General features: G+C 50.3%; 9 protein-coding genes across 9 annotated transcripts; 4 read left to right on the forward strand and 5 right to left on the reverse strand.

Moving 5' to 3' along the window:
• Window positions 1-800: 800 nt before the first annotated feature.
• Window positions 801-1,484, reverse strand: N7457_002957 (60S ribosomal protein uL11; the record flags this gene model as incomplete). Its single annotated transcript, XM_057174003.1, has 4 exons — window positions 801-814; window positions 868-1,313; window positions 1,389-1,422; window positions 1,481-1,484. 4 exons carry the CDS (start codon window positions 1,482-1,484, stop codon window positions 801-803), a joined length of 498 nt encoding a protein of 165 aa, XP_057034154.1.
• Window positions 1,485-1,921: 437 nt separating this feature from the next.
• On the reverse strand, window positions 1,922-4,562 carry sec23 (GTPase-activating protein SEC23; the record flags this gene model as incomplete). Its single annotated transcript, XM_057174004.1, has 7 exons — window positions 1,922-1,946; window positions 2,000-2,193; window positions 2,250-3,347; window positions 3,399-3,872; window positions 3,930-4,224; window positions 4,285-4,415; window positions 4,470-4,562. The coding sequence occupies 7 exons, from the start codon at window positions 4,560-4,562 to the stop codon at window positions 1,922-1,924; spliced, it is 2,310 nt and encodes a 769-aa protein (XP_057034155.1).
• A 694-nt stretch (window positions 4,563-5,256) lies between these two features.
• Window positions 5,257-6,870, reverse strand: N7457_002959 (DNA primase subunit PRI2; the record flags this gene model as incomplete). Its single annotated transcript, XM_057174005.1, has 3 exons — window positions 5,257-6,021; window positions 6,078-6,628; window positions 6,681-6,870. The coding sequence occupies 3 exons, from the start codon at window positions 6,868-6,870 to the stop codon at window positions 5,257-5,259; spliced, it is 1,506 nt and encodes a 501-aa protein (XP_057034156.1).
• A 643-nt stretch (window positions 6,871-7,513) lies between these two features.
• N7457_002960 (adenylate kinase ADK2) lies at window positions 7,514-8,342 on the forward strand (the record flags this gene model as incomplete). The annotated part of the gene is made up of 2 exons (XM_057174006.1): window positions 7,514-7,685; window positions 7,756-8,342. The coding sequence occupies 2 exons, from the start codon at window positions 7,514-7,516 to the stop codon at window positions 8,340-8,342; spliced, it is 759 nt and encodes a 252-aa protein (XP_057034157.1).
• A 335-nt stretch (window positions 8,343-8,677) lies between these two features.
• N7457_002961 (thermonuclease family protein) lies at window positions 8,678-9,683 on the reverse strand (the record flags this gene model as incomplete). Its single annotated transcript, XM_057174007.1, has 2 exons — window positions 8,678-9,177; window positions 9,290-9,683. The coding sequence occupies 2 exons, from the start codon at window positions 9,681-9,683 to the stop codon at window positions 8,678-8,680; spliced, it is 894 nt and encodes a 297-aa protein (XP_057034158.1).
• A 682-nt stretch (window positions 9,684-10,365) lies between these two features.
• Window positions 10,366-11,549, reverse strand: N7457_002962 (putative peroxisomal carrier protein; the record flags this gene model as incomplete). Its single annotated transcript, XM_057174008.1, has 4 exons — window positions 10,366-10,489; window positions 10,543-10,780; window positions 10,835-11,379; window positions 11,449-11,549. 4 exons carry the CDS (start codon window positions 11,547-11,549, stop codon window positions 10,366-10,368), a joined length of 1,008 nt encoding a protein of 335 aa, XP_057034159.1.
• A 605-nt stretch (window positions 11,550-12,154) lies between these two features.
• N7457_002963 (calpain-like protease PalBory) lies at window positions 12,155-14,857 on the forward strand (the record flags this gene model as incomplete). Its single annotated transcript, XM_057174009.1, has 4 exons — window positions 12,155-12,199; window positions 12,252-12,622; window positions 12,671-12,902; window positions 12,956-14,857. 4 exons carry the CDS (start codon window positions 12,155-12,157, stop codon window positions 14,855-14,857), a joined length of 2,550 nt encoding a protein of 849 aa, XP_057034160.1.
• Window positions 14,858-15,054: 197 nt separating this feature from the next.
• Window positions 15,055-16,461, forward strand: N7457_002964 (uncharacterized protein; the record flags this gene model as incomplete). The annotated part of the gene is made up of 4 exons (XM_057174010.1): window positions 15,055-15,157; window positions 15,225-15,325; window positions 15,409-15,536; window positions 15,591-16,461. 4 exons carry the CDS (start codon window positions 15,055-15,057, stop codon window positions 16,459-16,461), a joined length of 1,203 nt encoding a protein of 400 aa, XP_057034161.1.
• Window positions 16,462-18,643: 2,182 nt separating this feature from the next.
• On the forward strand, window positions 18,644-19,885 carry N7457_002965 (NAD-dependent epimerase/dehydratase family protein; the record flags this gene model as incomplete). Its single annotated transcript, XM_057174011.1, has 3 exons — window positions 18,644-18,689; window positions 18,744-18,905; window positions 18,969-19,885. The coding sequence occupies 3 exons, from the start codon at window positions 18,644-18,646 to the stop codon at window positions 19,883-19,885; spliced, it is 1,125 nt and encodes a 374-aa protein (XP_057034162.1).
• Window positions 19,886-20,012: the final 127 nt, after the last annotated feature.

Raw genomic sequence — 20,012 nt, forward strand, 5'->3', positions numbered from 1 at the left:
ATCGCTGCATATGTATATGCATGCTGGCAGCCCGCATGCAGGGTGGCCTGGCTCTGTGCTAGACATGGGATGTCGGGGTACTTTGGACACTGGACACCGCCACTGCAGGGGACTGCCTGGACTTGATGATCCCAATTATGAGTAAACTCAATGTATCTCAAAATTAAATTGTCGCTAGGTGGAAATTGGAGAAAGAAAAAGGACCAGGAAGATGTATTGATTTCGGTCGGTAACTAACTAGACTACGGCCTACGAGAGCAGACAGAAAAGATTGCATCTGCAAGAGATGTAGACCCGATATATGGACCACTGTACCCACGGAGACAAGCTCCAAGGATACCGCGGTGAGTAATAGGACTGGTTTTCTCTTCCTCACTTAAAATAAGCCTATACCACGTTGTTGTATGATCAAACCCCGTAGGGAGAGAACAGTAAGGGCCAGAGTGTTGTGAGGGTTCCATCAAAGACGGACTGTCGGCTGCGCCGGGCATAGCCTTTCAGTATCCTCATCGCCAATGGAGAAAGCAAGAGGATCATGAGAGGGATCGGGAAAGAAAGGGAGAAATATACAACCGGAAGGGAACGAGAAAAGAGAACAAGCAGCGAGCTGGTCAATTTGTTCCAATTGGACACTCGCAAATTAGGGAAAGGTATCATAGGTCATGACTCATGAATATTTTGTGTGGTTTGGAAAACCATTCGTATTCTGAAACTAGCATCTCAGCATCTCAGCATTAAGAGAAGCACGCTTTAGAAATCAGAGAGGCCTCCTCTTTTTTGAGCATTCGAGAGCGAATAATTTATTCCTCGGGAACTAAAGAGATTGTTAGTAATGACCCGACAACGAAAACAGTTGATGGAACGAACCGTCAATCTCGCCAGCCTTGACATCATCGGAGACATCCTTGGGGCTGCGGCCATCGACCTGGCAGCCGACGGAGAAAGCAGTACCGAGGATCTCGAGGACGACACCGCGGAGCTCCTTGGCCATAGAGCGGGCACGCATGGTGCGGGCAATCTCGATGATGTCATCGAAAGGAATGGACTTGGAGTGCTTGATGTTCTTCTCCTTCTTGCGGTCACGGGGAGGCTCCTTGAGGGCCTTGATGACAAGGGAGGAAGCGGAGGGCACAACGGAGACGGCGGCCTGACGGTTCTGGATGGTCAGGCGGACGGTGACACGGAGACCCTTCCAGTCGCCAGTGTTCTTGGCGATATCTTCACCAATCTTCTTGGGAGACAGACCGAGGGGACCGATCTTGGGGGCCAGAGCGGACTGAGCGCCGACCTCACCACCAGTCACACGCAGGTGGCTAAAAACATTGTTAGTATTGCTGTGGCTGGGTACTGCTGGAGGAATCCAGATCTGTGGAGAATTTCGAACTTACATGATCTTCACCTCATTGGGATCGAACTTGGGAGCTGATCACGAGGGAATGTTAGTCGCCATCTTGCAAGATGCCAAGTAGATGATACTTACGCATGGCGAGTGCGAAAGGTAGTCGATCTTCCTTGGTTGTCGAAGAGAGTGGTTAGAGAAAGGAAGAGAAGTAGGAGCAAAAAATTAAACTTGAAGGACGCTCGCGGCACTAGCGCGACCCACTTCCTCAGTGCTCAACTAAGCGAGTGACCTGATTGGGACATAGGGCATGAATTCGTTATCACATGACTGTAAAAGCCCTTATCGTGACGTTAGCTCATTTCGGTATCATGTTTAATATTTCCGAGGCTCATGTGGGCCCGTCTACGTACAACACCAGACTGGCAAAATTTATAAATAGACACTTCATGTGTAATGGTATCAATCCATTCAATCTACTACTATATCGCGTCAAAAGAGTTAAATCACCGCTAAAGATACACAAGACCCGAGGGTCGACGACAGACCGCCCTTGCTCTCATGGACATGGTCTCATCACACCTAGCTGGTTCCGGATACAGCGAGTCTGAGATATTATTAGCATAGATCATCTATATTCAGGGTGGAAGGGATACTCACTTCATCAGGTGGTCCATAAATGTCTGCAGCGAGACGTCATCAGTGAAGATGGTCTGCGACGAGACACCACCACCGTAACCGCCCGTGGTATGGGTGGTCGATGGGTTCAGCTTGGACAGCAAGAAACGGGCCTGAGAGCCGCCAGCATCACAGACGATGAAACGGGGTAGGGGGAAACGGTCGGAAATAAGATCCTGAGACATCGGTCAGTAAAAAAGCTTAACAGATAGTAATGAATGTGGAGACGAACCCTAGCATCCTCTTTGGGTTGATCAAGAAGCGCCTTGAGGTTCTCGTAGCCTTCTTGTTCATGGTATCCGGCTTTCCTCCATTCGGCAATAGTCTCGCCATTGAAAATAAGTATGTGGAAGAATGTATCAAGAAGGAGAATGTGGGCAGGCTGGATAGAAGCAGAGTCAAGCAGGACTGGTTGAGCCCCCTCTTGCTCGAGAGAGTATGAATCGAGGGTGGGCTGGATCATGACAAGAGAGTCACCGGCATCCTCATGGTTCAAGACATGACGGTAGAAAGCAGTCTCATCAGGCGAGTTGTTGAACACCTGCAAGAACTGACTGCGGCGGAGATGGAACATGAACTGGGGATACAAGGTGAAGTTCTTTTCCAATCGGAAAGATGTGGGATCATCCTTTCGGTAATCGGCGAATCGGGAGCAAAGTCTGATTAGCATACGGTCAACCCAGCGCAGTACGTCTGGGCCGTCATCAACCTCCGCCTTGAACACTGCAATACGGGCCATGAGGACAGCAGCAGCTTCCTGATCGAAGGACTGCGCAAGGGTAGGGTCACCCGCGGGTCCACTCAAGGGACGCGCAGTGGTAGTCACGCGCAAGTGGTAATGCCCAGATGAGTGCTGGTAGTATGTCAAGAACTGCATCACACCCCGTTGAGGACCTGGTTGAACGGCAGCTGGGCCACCTTGGTTGGCAATCTCAAAGTAAATGCCATAGCTGGAGGAAGGATCCATTCCGCACATTTTCCACGCACAGGTGTTGCCGATACCGCACTCTGTTTCGCCAACAGAGCTTGATTTCTTGTTCAGTGAGATAGCGTGGCCGATCAGACCGGTGACCTTGAGTTCCTTGGTTGTGAGCACCTCAAGGGATGCATTGAAACCCATCAAAAGATTGTCGTTGGCATCCTTGTCGAATACGCGAACGAACGATTGCTTGAATTGTGACGATGTGAAGCTATCCGTGAGAAGTAGGTGGCCTCCAGTGTAGTTGGAGAGGTTCTTCATTTCCAGCATACCCACCTGATCAAGACATCCGGCAAAGATATCAACAATGTGACCATTGTTGGCAGCGCGCTTGGCGAGGGCATCGTAGAACTAAACCAAAATTAGTATGAGATAGACGCGCCCATAAGTGGAGAAACTTACCTTCACAGCCTTCTTGTAGTACTTGATGTTGTCCCGGTCAATATCGTGGTGCGATCGGATGGGCTCCTTGAGCTCTGGTGAAACAACGTGACCAGGGCCTTCAGTCGCTGCACCACTAGTGAAGGTCATGATGCGACCTCCGGCATTCTGGAAGGAAGTCTCAAGCAGACCAACAGCAACGCTCAAGGCAACACCAGTACAACGCAGGGGACGCTTATCGTTGGCCACTGGCCAGGGATCGCGTTGCAATTGCTCGAGGACATTGGTGATCTGGAACTCGGCCTGCTGAACGGGCATAAGGAAGCGCGCAGCCGGGCCAAGAGGGGGTCGAGCGGGCTGTTGTTGAGGAACACCAGGGCGCACACCACCGGCCAGGCCAAGCATTTCTTGAACCTGCTTGGCGGAGTAATCCTTGTTTCCTCTGAAGACATATGACTTTGCGCACTCGGTATAACCAAGCTCGTGAACTTGGGCCTATATATCAAGGTCAACAAAATGCCACCCGCCGAAGTGAATATCCTCGTTTCTTACCATTGTACCGAAGGTGATCAGACCGACCAGCGCATTGGGGGGCAAGAGAGACAGGCTCATGATGAGGGAGTCCTTCACAGCCTGCAAGCTGTCATCCTCCTGACAAGTATCGACGACAAAAACGAAAATGGGGGGAGCGGGGGCTGGTCGTGCCAATTGGTACTCGATCGTCGTGCTTTGCGGGTGGAGCTCTGGGGGTATCGTGTTCTCCGTAATGTCCTTATAATGGGGAGGAAGAGGGTTGCGCGACAGACAGAAGGGACAGATCCAGATTCGTGCGCGCACATCCACAGTGCTGTTCAAATGTCAGTTCACATATCATTCGGAGTATACATCGGACCACCGCATCACGTACGCATATGGGTTGAGCACAGCTCGGCAGGGTTGCTTGCAGGTGACGGGCTCATATTGTAGCAACGGGGCATCGGGCTTCTCCTTCAACGGGGTGTAAACGGCAGCGATGGGAACGACCAGGCGGGACGCTTCCTATATCAAGTCTTAGTGGATGATGCGGTGAAGGTATAGGTCACTACCACGAACCATGCGAGTGCTCGGGAAAGTGTTCCAACTGAGTCTGATGCCATCGCGGTCCTCCACATCACTCCATTGGTCCTTCAGTGCCTCGTAATCCATGTTGTCGGGTGGTGTTCCGGTACTTGGTTCTATGTTGACCAAGGGAGGGGGTATATGCGGATAGTGAGAGGTCGCAAGTCAAGGGTAACCTTGGGATTTAGGGTCTACTCCAATAAACTAAAGATGAGAGCCACCCGGAGCATAATCCAGTCTCAAAAGAAAGCAGAGTCCCCGTAGATAGCTGGGGATTGAATGAGCAAGGTGGAGGTGTATGTTGTGTGGAGGTCCGGTCCACGACTAAGGCCAGGTTGCAGCACTGTTGGTCCCTACCGCCTTCCGAACCAAAATATCATTTAAAAACTCGGCTCATCCGCAGTTCCTTTTCTTTTTCTTCTTCAATTTCACGCCGACCTACAATGTGTGCAAACACATTATTATCGACAGCTTTCGTCATTCCATGGCAAAGTTGTCTACTCGTTGAGCGGAGATCGACTTGACCCGTTGCTGGGCACCTGGATTTGAGAGGTCATTCTGATCCTTTCCGATTCTCTGGGAATCAGCTGTGGTCACACTCCCATTTTTGTATACCATAATTATTAGACAAATATTCTCGTGCTTCAATTAAACCTATTCAAAGATGTGCTTCTGTCCAAACCTATGCTCCCTCTAAACGCCGACTATAGAACAGTACGCGAAAATACATCAACAGCCCGGCATGACCTCATGAAATTTGACATGTGAAGATGCGAAACGCTCAAGCATCCTTGGGAGCCCTAGCCATTTGTTTCAGGAGGAAGCTGCGCTTGAAGTAAGTGTTCGGGTGAACAATAGTGTCAAGGTCAGTTTGACTCCATGATCCATCTTCCTTAACCTTCTTGATCTCGTTCTTGTGTGTCGCCTCGAAAACTCGGTTGCACGCAATGTGATACCGCATCTTGCCAACGTCCTCACGCACACCCCGCAGAACTTCTTTGTCGCTTACTCCAGTGGCCTGGAGGAATCCAACCAGGTTATCAACGGAGTAATGGCGGTAGGGGCAGCCGTGCGTTTGGCCAATGCCGGGATTTGAGTCGCCCAGGATCTTCTGACACGAGTAGGGAGTATAGCCCTTTCCGCGGCGGTTCACATCACCACCCACTTCACCATAGGCGTGACGAATATTGTATTTGTATTGAGAGTTGAACTCATCATCAGTTTTGCCCTTGAACGACTGACGCCAGAACAGGATACACTCCTCCAAGGACAAGCCAATGCCCTTCAAGAAAAGTGTATATTGCAGCCGACCAAAGTGTTTCAAGTGATGATTTTTGCGCAAGTTGACATGCAAGCTCTTCATGCAGAGAGGGAAATGCTGCTGGGCCAATTGGTCGATAGAGCTGGCCGTGATTGGAGACCCGTCCACATACCCTTCTCCTTCCGAGTATACTGACTCGGCGCTGCCGAAATTTTTCGAGAGATGGTTCAGAATAGGTGTAAGACGATCATCCTCATCCAGTCGGGGGAGGGCACGGCTCGTGAGCTAAAATCAAGTTAGCCATGTCTTAATTAGAAATCGAGCTATCGCGGTGAACATACCTCGAGTGCACGCTCCAAACGGGTGGTGAATTCAGCCATAATCATGCTCAGCTGCTCCCTACCAGGAACATAGGCCTTTCCTTTCTTGAGGAATACCGAGCGCCGGTCGATCAGCTCCGGAACCTTCTCCCAGTCGACTTTATACCAGGTCTCATCGTCCAAGCGACGCAGTCCTGGTGTCGAACTGAGCAGACTCTCTGCTATTTCCGTCTTCTCGAAATCACCAACAGGCTCCCAATCAAGATTCAGGCTCTCAATGAAAGCACGTCTCTCCCTCGAGTCATCTTGCTGGAAACGGAATCTGAACAACATGGTCTCGGCACGGGCAAATCGTCGACGGAGGTCCTCCGTGGCCGAGAAGGCCAGCCGGAGAATGAAATGAGAATAATGGTCCTTTTGACGTTCATTTTTCAATCGTGGATCGGCGGCGCCGGATGGTGAAGAGGTGTTGGAGGAAAGAGGAAGGAATTTCTGGAGGAGAGGTGTAATGTAGGTCGCCGTCTCGGCGGGGGACTTGTTTCGATAAGAGCATGCTTCGATTTCGGCCAAAACTGCTTGATATTAGTATTTAGAAGATCACCATTTCCGTATAAATTTGCATACTCTTCAACCTGTCAATAGCCCATTGCTCAAATTGTTCAAGAGTAATCTCCGCTGTAGGAGGGACATCGTAGATGTTCAGACGGTGCGCATAGTCCTGCTGCTTATATGTTGGGGTAGCAAATTGTCTCTTCTTGGGATCAATCACAGCTCGTCGCTTAGGATCGATCCGATGGGCATCTTGTCGAATCATGGTTGGAGGTATTGTGGTTCAGAAACAGAATGTATCTCCGTTATCACTAAATTGCCCAACGCGAACGCGTGCCACGCGCCTAATCACGTGAAAGACCTGGCGTCACTTACGTAATCTGGAACGCGCTCCACCGCGGCCTGGGGTTGCGGTTTGGACGGGATTTCCCCGACAAATGGAGCGGTTGAGAGGGCATGTGCAGAGACATTGAGACATGTGAAAGTAGCTTATATACCGGTAAAGGCAGATATGTAACCATCCGATCTCTTCCTCCTCCTCTCCAGTCAATCTCAGAACACTTGATTATAATTGACTCAAGGGCTTGAGTGCTGGCTTATACATCGTACGTAGCATCCCGTTTTCCTCGGAGTGTTCACCGACAGCCGAAAGAATCCAGCTCCCCCACAGAATCACATTCTCAATAGTCTTAGCTCTGGAGATACGCCACTGCTTACTTCCTGACCCCAACCTCCAGCTTGGAACTCTCATTCTCTTCTTTCCAAACCACTATGCTGTTGTGATCTTTTTTCTGCCCATAATAATTCCCGTGGTTCCTCCCGCGTCCCAACATTTGAACCGTTGAGTTCGCCAGGAACAGCAACCTCAAAACCTCCGCCCGGAGCTCTCCACACAGTCATCACATATAATGTCGCACGCAACAAGGCAGCTCCGGAAGGCTGCGCGCATCATTCTGATTGGCGCACCGGGAGTAGGAAAAGGCACACAGTCCGAGCGACTGCTAGCCCGATTCCCACAGCTGGCTTCAATCAGCTCGGGTGATCTGTTGAGAGAGAATGTGCGCCGACGCACTCCCCTTGGTAAGCATCAGCATTGGCACAACAATCAATTGCGCATGCAGTCCATATCATGGGACTAACTGGAGCACAGGCCTGGAAGCTGAGGCCACAATGCAGTCTGGCAACCTCGTCCCCGACTCGATGATTCTGAACTTGATCTCCGATGATATGAAATCCAAAGGCTGGCTCCTCCCACCAAACAAATCCACATCAGCACCCCCGAAATCTTCTTCTCCAGCCGATACTGCCTCCTCGGCCTACTCAATTGATCCCTCTGCCTCGTTCATCCTCGACGGGTTTCCCCGCACCGCGACACAGGCAACAAGCTTGGACAGCCTAGTGCCGGTTAACTTTGTCGTGCAGCTGGTCACTCCACCATCCGTAATCCTCGCCCGTATTGCATCGCGCTGGGTCCACGAGCCCTCAGGGCGAGTATATAATACAGACTTCCACCCACCCAAGGTGCCGGGCAAAGACGATGTCACCGGAGAGCCGCTAACGCAGCGAGAGGATGATTCGATCGACACCTGGAAGCAGCGTCTACGAAAGTTTGAGGAGACGAGCAAAGCCCTCCTCGAGCACTATGACCGTCGGCAGTGTCTCTTCCGTGTGGAGGGTAACAGCTCCGATGAAATCAGCCCAAAGCTGTTTGCTGAAGTCGAGCGGCAGTTTTGCTGAGAATGAATGATGGCCTGTATACTTACCTGTTTTCTTATATTCCTCCAGACACTTGGGAGGATTTATCGAGTCTTTTATGCCCGTATAGCCATTGGGGCCTGATATGGGGGCAACACTGCCTCCCATGCATGTATAGATTAACGCAACTTGGTGTATCATATTCAGCATTCAAAAGAAATCGGTTGAATCATGCTTTTCGCATACCTGTCATACATATACATTGGTATTGTAGTCGTGCCGTCTCGTCACATGCAGATGTAAATGCCAGAAAACCAGAGAAACAAAACATAAACGCTCATAGTCATATTCACAAGGCTCAGCTTACCGCACTCCTTCTATTTCCGTCCTTTCTTCACTTTTCCATTCCCCTTCTCGAGAGGTGTGATATCTCCCAGACCCATCCGATTTTTATATTCTCTCGGACTTTCCCAATCGGATCCAACACGGCCATAATCCTTCCAAAGGCCCTTCTTCCGCTTCTTAGCCCACCATTCGGCATTTCGATATTTCTTCTCCATCTCCTCACCGCCAAACTCTGACCCAACCTTCGCTTCATATACAGTTGCCAAGCCATGCTTCAGCATCTCGTACGAAACATCCCGCCGACGGAATGGCGGGAAATCAAATGCGCGCCGGACAAAGACACTCGCAACCACGCGCGAGTATTGATCCTGGCGGTGGACGAGGGCGCGCACTCGACGGTTGGTCAGGTAGGATATCAGCCAGGTGTGCGCGTCGCGCGCAAAAGGTTGTTCGGGACGACCGAAGTGGGCTAACTCGGGGGCGTCGATGCCGGCTAAACGGATGTGAATCTGGAATCGAGCAAGAGTGTAAGCTAGATTCAGATATCAGAGTAGATTTGTAGCACGTGATATTCCAAGACATGGTTATGCCTGTTCCCGGCTTCAAGCCCAAAGTGTGAGAAGATGGGGTGGGTGAAAGTTGACATACAGTATTATCCTTGAGCTGTTTTTTCACGGTAGGAACCTTCTTCCACGGAAGCCAGCCCCATCCAGCTAAGCGACCTCCGGGGGTATGGAATATTCTGAAGTTATCGCCATCGCCGACACTGGTGACCTGGCCGAAGATGCTGCGCCGTCGGAGATATGAGGACGAGATACTGGGCGCGTCGCGGATGCGTCGTAGATATTTGCGGTGGAATCGCACTCCGAGGAGAATGCCGCTTGTTAGGACGAGGGTTGGGACGAGAGTTCTAGGTTCTGTAAACGCAGTCCAATCGAGGACGGAGCTCGGGTTGTTCGCCGCGGAGGATGGCCAAGAGCCGGGTGTTTGTTTTTGTTCGTCATTGGTCGACTCGGAGCTCCATGGCGGCCATCGCATCACGTCCCATGCCACTTCTGTGACAAGTATTTGTGGGTTGTACGAGGGTTTGGTGAGGGTGATTGTTGGGGTAGAACATCGGTCAGGCGAAGGGCGATCATCTGCACGGACGATCCATGCCGCAACCACCGATCCTTCGGGGACTTAAGAAAGTGCCTTCATTGGTAAACAAAGACCAACCACATCACCCATGCGTATTTTAATACAATCCATTCGCGTGTGAATAAGAATGGTTAGCCCGATTCTTAACGATTCAATTCGCTCTGCCCTAAGAGCCTATTGGCCACGTCCAAAATTGGAATCGTCGGGGAGACTGGCGGTTGCGTTGTGATGACCTCTTTACAAGCCTACAGTTTCGTATATCCTGGTTCCTACATGTAGGTGTCTACATTTACACCCATAGAGCTCCTTTTAAGCATAATTAGCCGCACATATTGGCAAATAAGCAGGGGATGAAGTCCGAGGAAACATCGATATAGCATGATCATGTACAGATCTATATGACATCCAACAGCTAGAAGCACCGGGTTCTATCATGATAGGCACTTCAAGGAAACAAAGACAAGAAAGTCTCTAGGCGGTCCAAAACCCAATAGAACTGCCAACCGAGATACCAACGCGCCGATAGATAAACATAACTGGAAACCAAGAAGGAAGACATCTCTGTCTATCTATGACACACTTATTTCAGAGTAGCAGGCATGCTGGACTTTGCCTTTGCAGCTGCCAGATCTACTGCCTTGCGCAGCTTATCCTTCTTGATGTTCTTGAGATAAGCGAATAAGACGATGAAAAGAAGCTCCATCCTTGGCGAAAGTTAGCACAAACATAGAAGTTTACTTGGAAGCAGGACACATACCTCTCCTTGGTCATCATCAGTAGACCCTGGACCAAAAGACCCTTAAGAATTTGGGGCCCGATTCCCTTGAATAGGGAAAAGAGACCCTCGTTATCCACAATGTGCTTCATGACCTCACCAAAGGACTTGAATGGCTTGCCATTGCGGCTAGGCGGGGGACGAGACTGCAGTCCAACCTTGGCGACGATCAGGGGCTGGGTTGCGATCGTAGCCAAAGCCTTGGACATGGCACCGAGCACTGACATGAGAGTTAGCAAAACGCTGTGGAGCCTGAAAACTGACCATCACTTACGGAATGCTTCCCAAGGCTTGAGGTTATTCTTTCCTGGGAAGATAACCTCCTTCAGGCGTTGGTATGCGCCATAGGTGATAGCCGGGTTAACGACCAGGATCAAACTAGCCTTCAGGCCACGCCACAGGCCGGACCAGCCGTCCTCGCTCTCGACCACCTCGCGGCCCGTCTCGATCAATCCTTTCTTCTCACCCTTCGGCTGTGTTTGCTGTCGTGTCGTAACGACAGCAACCGGGATGGTGAATATCTGGGCCACGGCACCTGCGGCGGCGCCTAGGGAGAGCTCAATTGCCGTACCGGGGGACTGTTGCGATTTGGCGGAGGCCATGTAAAGCGTCCTTACCACGCTGTACCAATAAAAGTATGCGAAATTTGTTGAGGCAACACCCAGAAGACATCCAGTCATTCCAGAGTATAGACCACCGAGGCCCTCCTTCTCCACAATCTTGGTGATAGCATCCATTGTCGATTCATAATGTTCGTGGTCTTCGGCTGGGGCAGGACCGTTCTTCTCCTTGACTTGCACTTGTAGTTTTGTCTTGACTCTATAATGAGGAAGATAGTCAGCGGGTAATTCCCTTGCTGTTGGAGCAATGTTCTATTTGGAGCCTCACAGGTCAAGAGGGTATACCATCGCATTCGCAAGAACAGCGCCCGTTGCACCCGCAACGGCACTACCCCATGGAGACAGCACGGGCTTGGATTGACCAGTCATGATGTCGGCGGAGAATCTTCGAAATCAAGGGAGCCCAACGAAAGAAGACAAGATCTAGGGAGAGACAGCTCGCTTCTCTTAGCGGCCGGTAGGAGAAATATGGAGCGGGGATCTACACTGCTTTCGAATAACGAGGTAAAATGGAAAAAGAGAGAGCCCAAATGGATTAGGAGAATGTACAGAGACGACGATCAAACATACCGAAGTCACCCGAATGTCCAAAGGGAAAAAAAAAGAGACCGAGCCCATGAGCCGGAATTACTGCACAGATGCACCTCGGCGCTCTCACCTTAAACCAACCGAGGTCCACTTCGGCGTCAGCTGGTCGGTAGGAGCTTATGTCATGACCTTCATTACATCACATTTTGGTATTTCCTTCACTTTGAGAGGAATGTTCATGTGTTGCTGGATATACTGATCTAGAGCCCAATGGAGAAACATATTAATGCATCTCTGTGTCTCTACCACCTGACAATGTAGCGACACCCTCGGAGGCTTCACCGGAACCGATCTGCTCGCGTCATTTCTCGGCTCCAGCCAGATCCGGTAATCTACTGGGCGGGTCGATCTGATTATCTGATTGTCTGCTCCACGACCGACCAAGTATGTCTAGACCTGCATCCACGCAATCTCATATAGCTGAAGCATTGGTACCTTGTTCAGGCACGAATATTCAAATGATCCATGCTAATGACTGCATAGAGGGCTGAAGAGGCCATAGCTACGGCGACCTCGCAGAAAGCGGCATTGAACGCAGCTATCAATGCCGCCGAGCATTACATGAGGGCGCTGCGTCTGGCGTCTGCCGACGAGAAAACCCGGCTCGACACAAAATGCAAGGAATTGCTGACCAAGGCTGAAGGGATCAAAGCTGCTACCGACTGGCAGACCGTGGCTCGTGCGGGGCCCCAGAAAGCCTTGCTTAGCTTACGGCCGCCTCTATCCACGCGGAAGCTCACCACCCGCGAAGAAATCATTATCCTCGAGGGCGCCAAACTCAATGGTTATATCTTTCCGCCATGGAGTCGTGCACCACTTTTAGATGAATTTACCTATAAGGGCCAGACTTTTACGTAAGTGGCGATGATAGAGGAAGCCTGAACTCGTCTAACTGGCCACAGAGATGCGCCTGATCTGCACCTCTCTGAATGCCAGAGGGATATCTTTGCAGGCTGGAAACGGCCTCATGATCTATTACAGACAAGGAACGCGGCCAACCGGGCACATAATCCAGTTGACCCAGTCATGATGGTTTCGGGACGAACGGATCTCGTGCAAGATGTCCTGACGGATTGTTCAGTGGTGGCAAGTCTCTGCGCCACAACTTCTCGATCCGAACGAGGTCTGGGGGAGGTATGAAATGAATCAATTCCATGCGGAGAAGTCATCACAGCTGATTCCAACAGCATGCATCGCCGACACTGTATCCATGCGACGGACAAAAGAACCCGATAATTTCGCATTCTGGGAAGTACATATTCCGCTTCTACTTTAACGGATCTTTCCGGAAGGTAGTGATAGACGATCGATTGCCATCGTCAAAGACATCTCGTTCATTGCATGTCATTGATCGCAACAACTTCAATTTTCTGTGGCCTGCTCTTGTGGAGAAAGCCTACTTGAAGGTCCGGGGAGGGTATGATTTTCCAGGAAGTAACTCGGGAACAGACCTTTGGGTGCTGACCGGTTGGATTCCGGAACAAGTCTTCTTACATCACGGCGATTCCACCTCCGATGAGATATGGAGACGTCTATATAATGCTTTCTACCATGGCGATGTGGTCTTGACGATCGGCACTGGGAAGCTGACCGAATGTGAAGAACAAGGCCTGGGGCTAGTGGGCGAGCACGATTATGCCATCTTGGATTTGAAAGAGGTTCAGGGTCGTCGGCGGTTTCTTTTAAAGAACCCATGGGCTGGCGCAGAGCCCCATATACAAAGCAACCTTGCGGCTGATCTGGACTCACTCACACTCAATGGTAAATCTCCTCTTTCTCCAGGCACCTTCTGGATGGACTGCGAACAAGTTTTCCAAAACTTTGAGAATCTTTACCTCAATTGGAATCCTGGTTTGTTTAAATACCGCGAGGATATTCATTTCACCTGGGATTTATCGTATGGACGAGTCATCGCCGGTTGCTTCGTGAAAAACCCGCAATTCTCCATCTCTAGTGATTCTGGAGGAACAGTCTGGTTGCTGCTCGGCAAGCATTTCAAGACAGACCAACAACCCGGTTTTGATGAATTGGAAAATGAACTAGGTTTCATCAGCATCTACATTTTCCAAGCAGATGGCCGAAGGGTATCGCTCAGTGATGGTGCGCTCCATCGTGGACCATATGTAGACTCTCCCAACACGCTCATGAGGCTGGAAATGCCTCCCAAGTCGATCTATACTGCAGTGATCTCGGAGCAGTCACTCCCATCAGCCAGCCAGAACTTTACTCTGTCGGCATTCTCAACCTCTCCTGTGGTCGTGGCACCCTCACTGGACAAATACCTTTGCTTGACCAAGGCAAGTAATTCCTGGACAGCAATGACAGCAGGCGGAAACGCCGAGTCACCTCGATACCACTCCAATCCACAATTCAGTCTGCGAATTTCCGAACCCACAGATGTCTCCATACTACTCGAGGCTACTGAAGCAGAGCTAGCAGCTCATGTGAAAATCTTCTGGTCCAATGGACAGCGCATATCGCGCGTACGAAGCCGAGACATCATTGCAGACAGCGGCGATTATCGCCGAGGGTGTGCCCTGGCCGAGACAAGATCCCTAGACAAAGGTACTTACACCATTGTCTGCTCCACTTTTGCACCTGATCAGCTCGGTCAGTTTACGTTGTGGATCTCATCTACGATCCCGTGTACTGTCCAGCCCTTGGCTTCCGAGTCTGCTGGGCGACGCACCATCTTGTCGGACGTGGGTGTGCTGTCCCCGGGCAAGGATCGGATGCTAGCTTCGCTGCAGGTATCTCGTCTGACGCGGATCCGACTTATTGTGAGAAACAAGCGGTCCACCATCGGCTCTCGCGCTGTTGCCCCGTCTCCTGTGCTTATGACTGTGGAACTGGGCCAAGGTCCATACAAAGAGATATTAGCCACATCGGAAGATGGGACTCACAGCGATGCTGCATCGGGTGTAAGGGTGGAAGATTTTGATTTGCTTCCCGGTGCGATGTCACGCGGTGTCTGGATTGTTATTGAGCGCATCGGAGGTCCAGGAGGGCAGGCGGAGGATCATTTCCAAGTGGAGGCATTGGCCGAGGAGAAAGTGGATATTGGACAGTGGGCAATTGAAGATGAATGATACCCAATATACTCCGTAGTCCGAAAATACAAGAATGTACACCCAAAAATCGTGTATAGATCTGCCCAGGGCCAACCCGTTATATAGACCAGAGATAAGATCCACGATAGCTTAGCGCCCCCGCACACGGGCGGTGGGAAACCCCCAAACGTCATCTGTTCTTTATCCTCTCCTCGACACCGCAAAACTCCCAAGCTATGGCGAGTAACATACCAGCTGGACTGCGATCTGCAGATATCGGTCGCTTTGCAATTAGGGCAGCCCAGATCGAGAAGGTCAAGCCTGTGGTTGCATACTGGTGTGAGTTGCAAAGCCCCGCGCAACACGCAACCGAATATTGGAACTGATTGGACCTCCAATTCTGTAGGCAATTTCCATATTGTGAACCAAATCATCGAAAGAGGTCTCCACAATGCCGACGACGAGATAAAAATTTACACAACAAACCTTGTGGATAAGCTGGAGCAAGTAAGTCGGCTTTTTCTTTCCTAGCGTTGCTGTTTAGCATCTTATGCTTGAAGCCTCGTGGCTGATATATTGGATTAAACTAGTTCAAAGTTGAGAACCCAGAAAATGAGACAGTCACAGACACTGTTGCGGCGAGCGCCTACGTCGAGCAATTCGGATTAGAGGTCTTCAGCCGCGCCGAGGCTGCCATGAATGCCAACAAAGCCACTAAGTGAGATATCTGTATATGCTATTTGGCCCTATAAATGGCTAACTGTCTTAAAAGGCAAACAGCAGATACTTTCCAAGCAGCAGCAACATTTCTTGAGCTTTGTTCAATTTGGGGGGCTTTAGACCCGGAGATTGCTGGACGAATCAAGTTTGCTAAATTCCACGCTCTTCGGATTGTGAAGGCCTTGAAAGTCGGCGAAGATCCTAATGCGACAAATCCCGCCCCAAAGCAGGAAGAAGAACCTATCAACGAGCCTGATGTGCAAGCATTTGACGAGTCGGTAGCCGAGCAGGCCTCCAAACCAAGACAAGCCTCTATCGAAGAGATCCCAGACGAGTCTGACCGTTTTGGACGAGATCTGGCCCGGAAATCGATCCTTGATGAATCACTCCACCCTTCACGCACAACATCAGCACCTCGTCCCCCGGTCGCCTCAGAACCCGAGATCCCTTCAGTTCCTCGCAATGCCCCCGGATCTCCCCCGCAATGGATGGATGTTGACAGCTCCAACTCGGGTGGGCTAGAGCTCCCCTCAACCCCAGCAACAATTGGCGGCGGTTCCCCCTCAGTACCCAATCTTCCAGATACTCCGACTGCATTCCAGTCTTTCCCCCCGCCGCCTACAGACTCGTCCGCCTCGACAGCAGACCCTGCTTCTTTCTATGATACCCCAAGTGCCAGTGCTCCTGTCCGGCCTCCTACCCAGCCTCCGGCTGTTCCGAAGTTTGTACCAGCTCCAGCTGCCCAGGCCCCTGTTGTGCCTGCTCCCTATATTCCACCTCAGCCGTCACACGGCATAGACGATAACTCGGTGCAGTTGGCACAGAAGCATGCTCGTTGGGCGGTCTCTGCCTTGACGTTCGATGATGTCGACACGGCTATCAAGGAGCTCAGAAACTCGCTTAAGTGTCTAGGCGCATCATGATTCCATAGGTTTGTATGATCTGATCTTTGCTTACTCTTGCAGTTGTTATAACACTGTGAATATACCATGTTTTAGCTATTGTGTCATTGGGTTCGATTTTCCGGTGTATTTTTGCTGAGTTGAATCTCGGCTTTCTCATGTTCACGCTTGGTTCCAAGATCCTCACCGAAAATCCCTTGGGAAATCTTTCATAGCTTCAGACTCGTTTATTGGTCCTTTCTCTCTCTCTCTCTCTCTCTCGGTCGTTTGACTGAATGTCTATCTCTCGCTATCTAGTCTTTCCGCCTAATTGTTCCCGCTGTTTGTATCCAAATTAAGTACATTTCCCCGACAGCGTGTGCGTTGGGTCTTAAACGCTATCTGAGATTGTACATACGTCATAACAATATAAATTTCACATCTCCAACACCCTAGACTTACACACACAACGAATATGAGCCGTTCTTCCAGAGAGACAAAGTATATACCCAAATCCTGGTATTTCAGGTTTGTTAGCCACTAATCCCACACTAGAGGGTCTGTTACTAGATTTTGAGCTTTCCACGATTCAAACATCAGTTCAAGGTTGGTTTGTTGCTGCCGTCGTGAATGACGACCCGTGTTAATTCTCTTGTTCCATAATAGTTGGAGGATGGCACTAGCTATATATGGGCTGGAAAAATCCATCAAAGCAATATGTTGATAATTGCTTTGCTGTATCACGAGTAGTTGCTATGCAGGTTACGATTCTAGGAATATCTGCAGCAGCAAGATTGATGCAGTCAAGTGTATGAAGTATTGATCATGAACTTAGTCGGTCTGTTTATGGGCATCACTTAGAGGTTTTCCAATATCCCCGAAGGATTCTGTGAAGATTTGACTGGCAGATTGCCCGATTTCACAAGCGACAAATAGGGGAGAGCGATGAGCAGATCCACAATGCTATGCAGCAATTGCAAAACCACTGGTCTTGCCATTGGAGTATCTCCTCCAATCGCGGGCCGCTATGATCTGTTGCACGTCATTCACAGGCGCCATGTACTCCGTGCACAACCGATGTTGATGGAAACGGGATGATAAGCCAAGTAGATCTTCAGCCAAGTCAACATTTTGTGAATCATTTTGGAAATGTTCGTCTGACGGCCCTCAGTGGATACCCCATGGAGTTGGTCGTGAATAAGCAAGCGCCCCCCGCTAACAAGCCGCTCGGTCTTTTCTGACAGTTTCCTTGCTGTTCGGTCATATACAGCTTCTGCAATGGAACAGTCCGCTTTCTTAAGACCGTACCTCGTGAAACATCACCACTAACCTCGATTGAGAGGGAGTCGAATTTGAAAGGCGCCAAAAGTCAGATTTGAAGCATGTCGAGAAGCATGGTGAGTCGGAATGATGAAGAAGAGATCGATCGGCAGATATTGGATCGGCAGCTGCAAGAACAAATGCCTCATTTTGCATCATGGTCTCAATAAAAGCCACTTTTCTTTTCTTTTTTGTGCTGCTGATAACTTTCATATACTGTGCCTCCGTCCGGAGTACAACGTAATATAGCTTCCAATACTCCGTACTTGGTGGCCTTAATAGCATCCTAACTAACCATTTCAAGGACCTACGAGCACGACATGACATGATCGCCTTCTGTGAAACAACCAAATCAAGTCAAGGTGCTCATGCCGTCTGTAAGTCAAAATAAGCATAAGAGAGGCTTAGCACCTGTCCACGGGTGGTTCGGGTGATCCGAAACCCGGAACCATGGGACGCAGGGATGTCAACAATGGACAAGGGAAATATAAAGTCGTAGAGGATCATGTCCAGCATATGGAGTGGTATTATACCAGTAAGTGGACTTCTCACAGACTTATCCAACTAACACACACTATCTACCACCAACGTCACAGGTAGAGACTCGATTCTCCTCAAATCATTGTTGTTCCCACTGTAACCCACTCGACTATCACCACCGTCGTGGATTAACCGGCTTGGCAGGGGATATGAGAATGCCGAATAATTCCTTGTCTTTTTATTTTGAGTTTTTCCTTCTGGTTTTGATTTATTCCATATACTCGTCGTTGGAGCCTTTCTCTCGCGTTTAGTTTCCTTTAGATTGCCCGTTTAGTCCGCCCCCTCCTTCCTCCCGTCCTTCGCCTTTCCCCCCTTTCAACCTTTTGCACCTGCGGGGAGTCCTTTTTTCCCTTTCACATTCAACATGGCCGACGCCAAAAAACCCGCCGTTCTGATTGTCGGTGGCCTCGGTATGTTCTTTTCCCCCTTTTGTTTTGGTTTTATTGTCTAACCCTTTCCATCAGGCTTCATCGGTCGACACCTCGCGCTATACATCCACGAGAACAATTTAGCCTCGGAAGTCCGTTTGGTGGATAAGGTCCTGCCCCAATTAGCCTGGCTGGCCCCAGAATTCGAAGAGGCATGCTCCAAGGACAAATTCGTCCAGGCAGATGCCAGCCGTGAACGTGAGTGGTCCGGCCAATTTCCCGCCTGAGGCAAATTCTTACCCGAATCCCGCTTCCCCACAGAACACTTCCCGCGCATCTTTGACCGCGCCAATGGCGAACAATTCGACTATGTGATCAACTGCGGCGGCGAGACACGGCACTCGCAACCCGACGATGTTTATGAAGTCCGCAGCTGCGGCCTGACCGTTGCCCTCGGCAAGGAAATCGCCCGACGCGGCATCCCCGCCTTTGTCGAGACCTCGACCGCGCACGTCTACAAGAGCGGCTCCACACCACGCAAGGAGACTGACAAGCTCGCCCCGTGGCACAAATTGGCTGCCTGGAAGTTGAAGGCCGCAGACGAACTCAGTAAAATTCCAGACTTGCGGTACTGCTCGCTGCGCCTGCCCCATGTCTACGGCGCCTACGACTCGGGCTATTTCGCCATGGGTATTTGTCTTGCTGCCGTCTATGTCGAACTCAAGCAGGATTTGGTCTTCCTGCACACTAAGGACCTCAAAATTAACACTGTGCACGTCAAGGATGCCGCCAGAGCGCTGTTCGAGGCTGCTAAGTGGCGTGCCGCGAAGGGCTCCATCGACCCCAACGAGTGTGTTTCATTCAACATTGTTGACTATAATGACACAAGACAGGAGCACGTCGCTATTGCCTTGACCGAGGTCTTTGGCCTCAAGGTCTCGTTTATCGGATCGCTCGCTTCGCAGCTGGCTAAGTTGAATCTCGACGATGTCGTCGATGACTTGAACGAGGTTGGTTTGCAGACTTGGGCTGAGCTCGTTCAGCAGGCCAACATCACGCGGCCTGGCCCGATCAGCCCGTTCCTTGAGCGCGATGTTCTCAAGGACCAGGATATGTCTATCGACGGATCGAGATTTGAAAAAGAGACTGGCTGGAAACCATTGTACCCGGCCTTCAACGCGGACAGTGTCCGTGAAATCGTGGATAGCTATAAACGTATGGGCTGGTGGCCATGCTAGAGGCTTGTTCCTTCTTTCGGATTTTTTTTTGTGTTCCTTCTTTTTCGATTTTGAAGATATCCCGTCTGTCGGTTATTTTACTTTTTTATATTTTTCCCCCTATGATTTATTAACGGTTTCCTCCTAC

The sequence above is a fragment of the Penicillium paradoxum genome, assembly GCF_028828445.1.
Source record: "Penicillium paradoxum strain IBT 22861 chromosome Unknown utg000003l_segment0_segment0, whole genome shotgun sequence".
NCBI classification, from domain to species: Eukaryota; Fungi; Ascomycota; class Eurotiomycetes; order Eurotiales; family Aspergillaceae; genus Penicillium; species Penicillium paradoxum.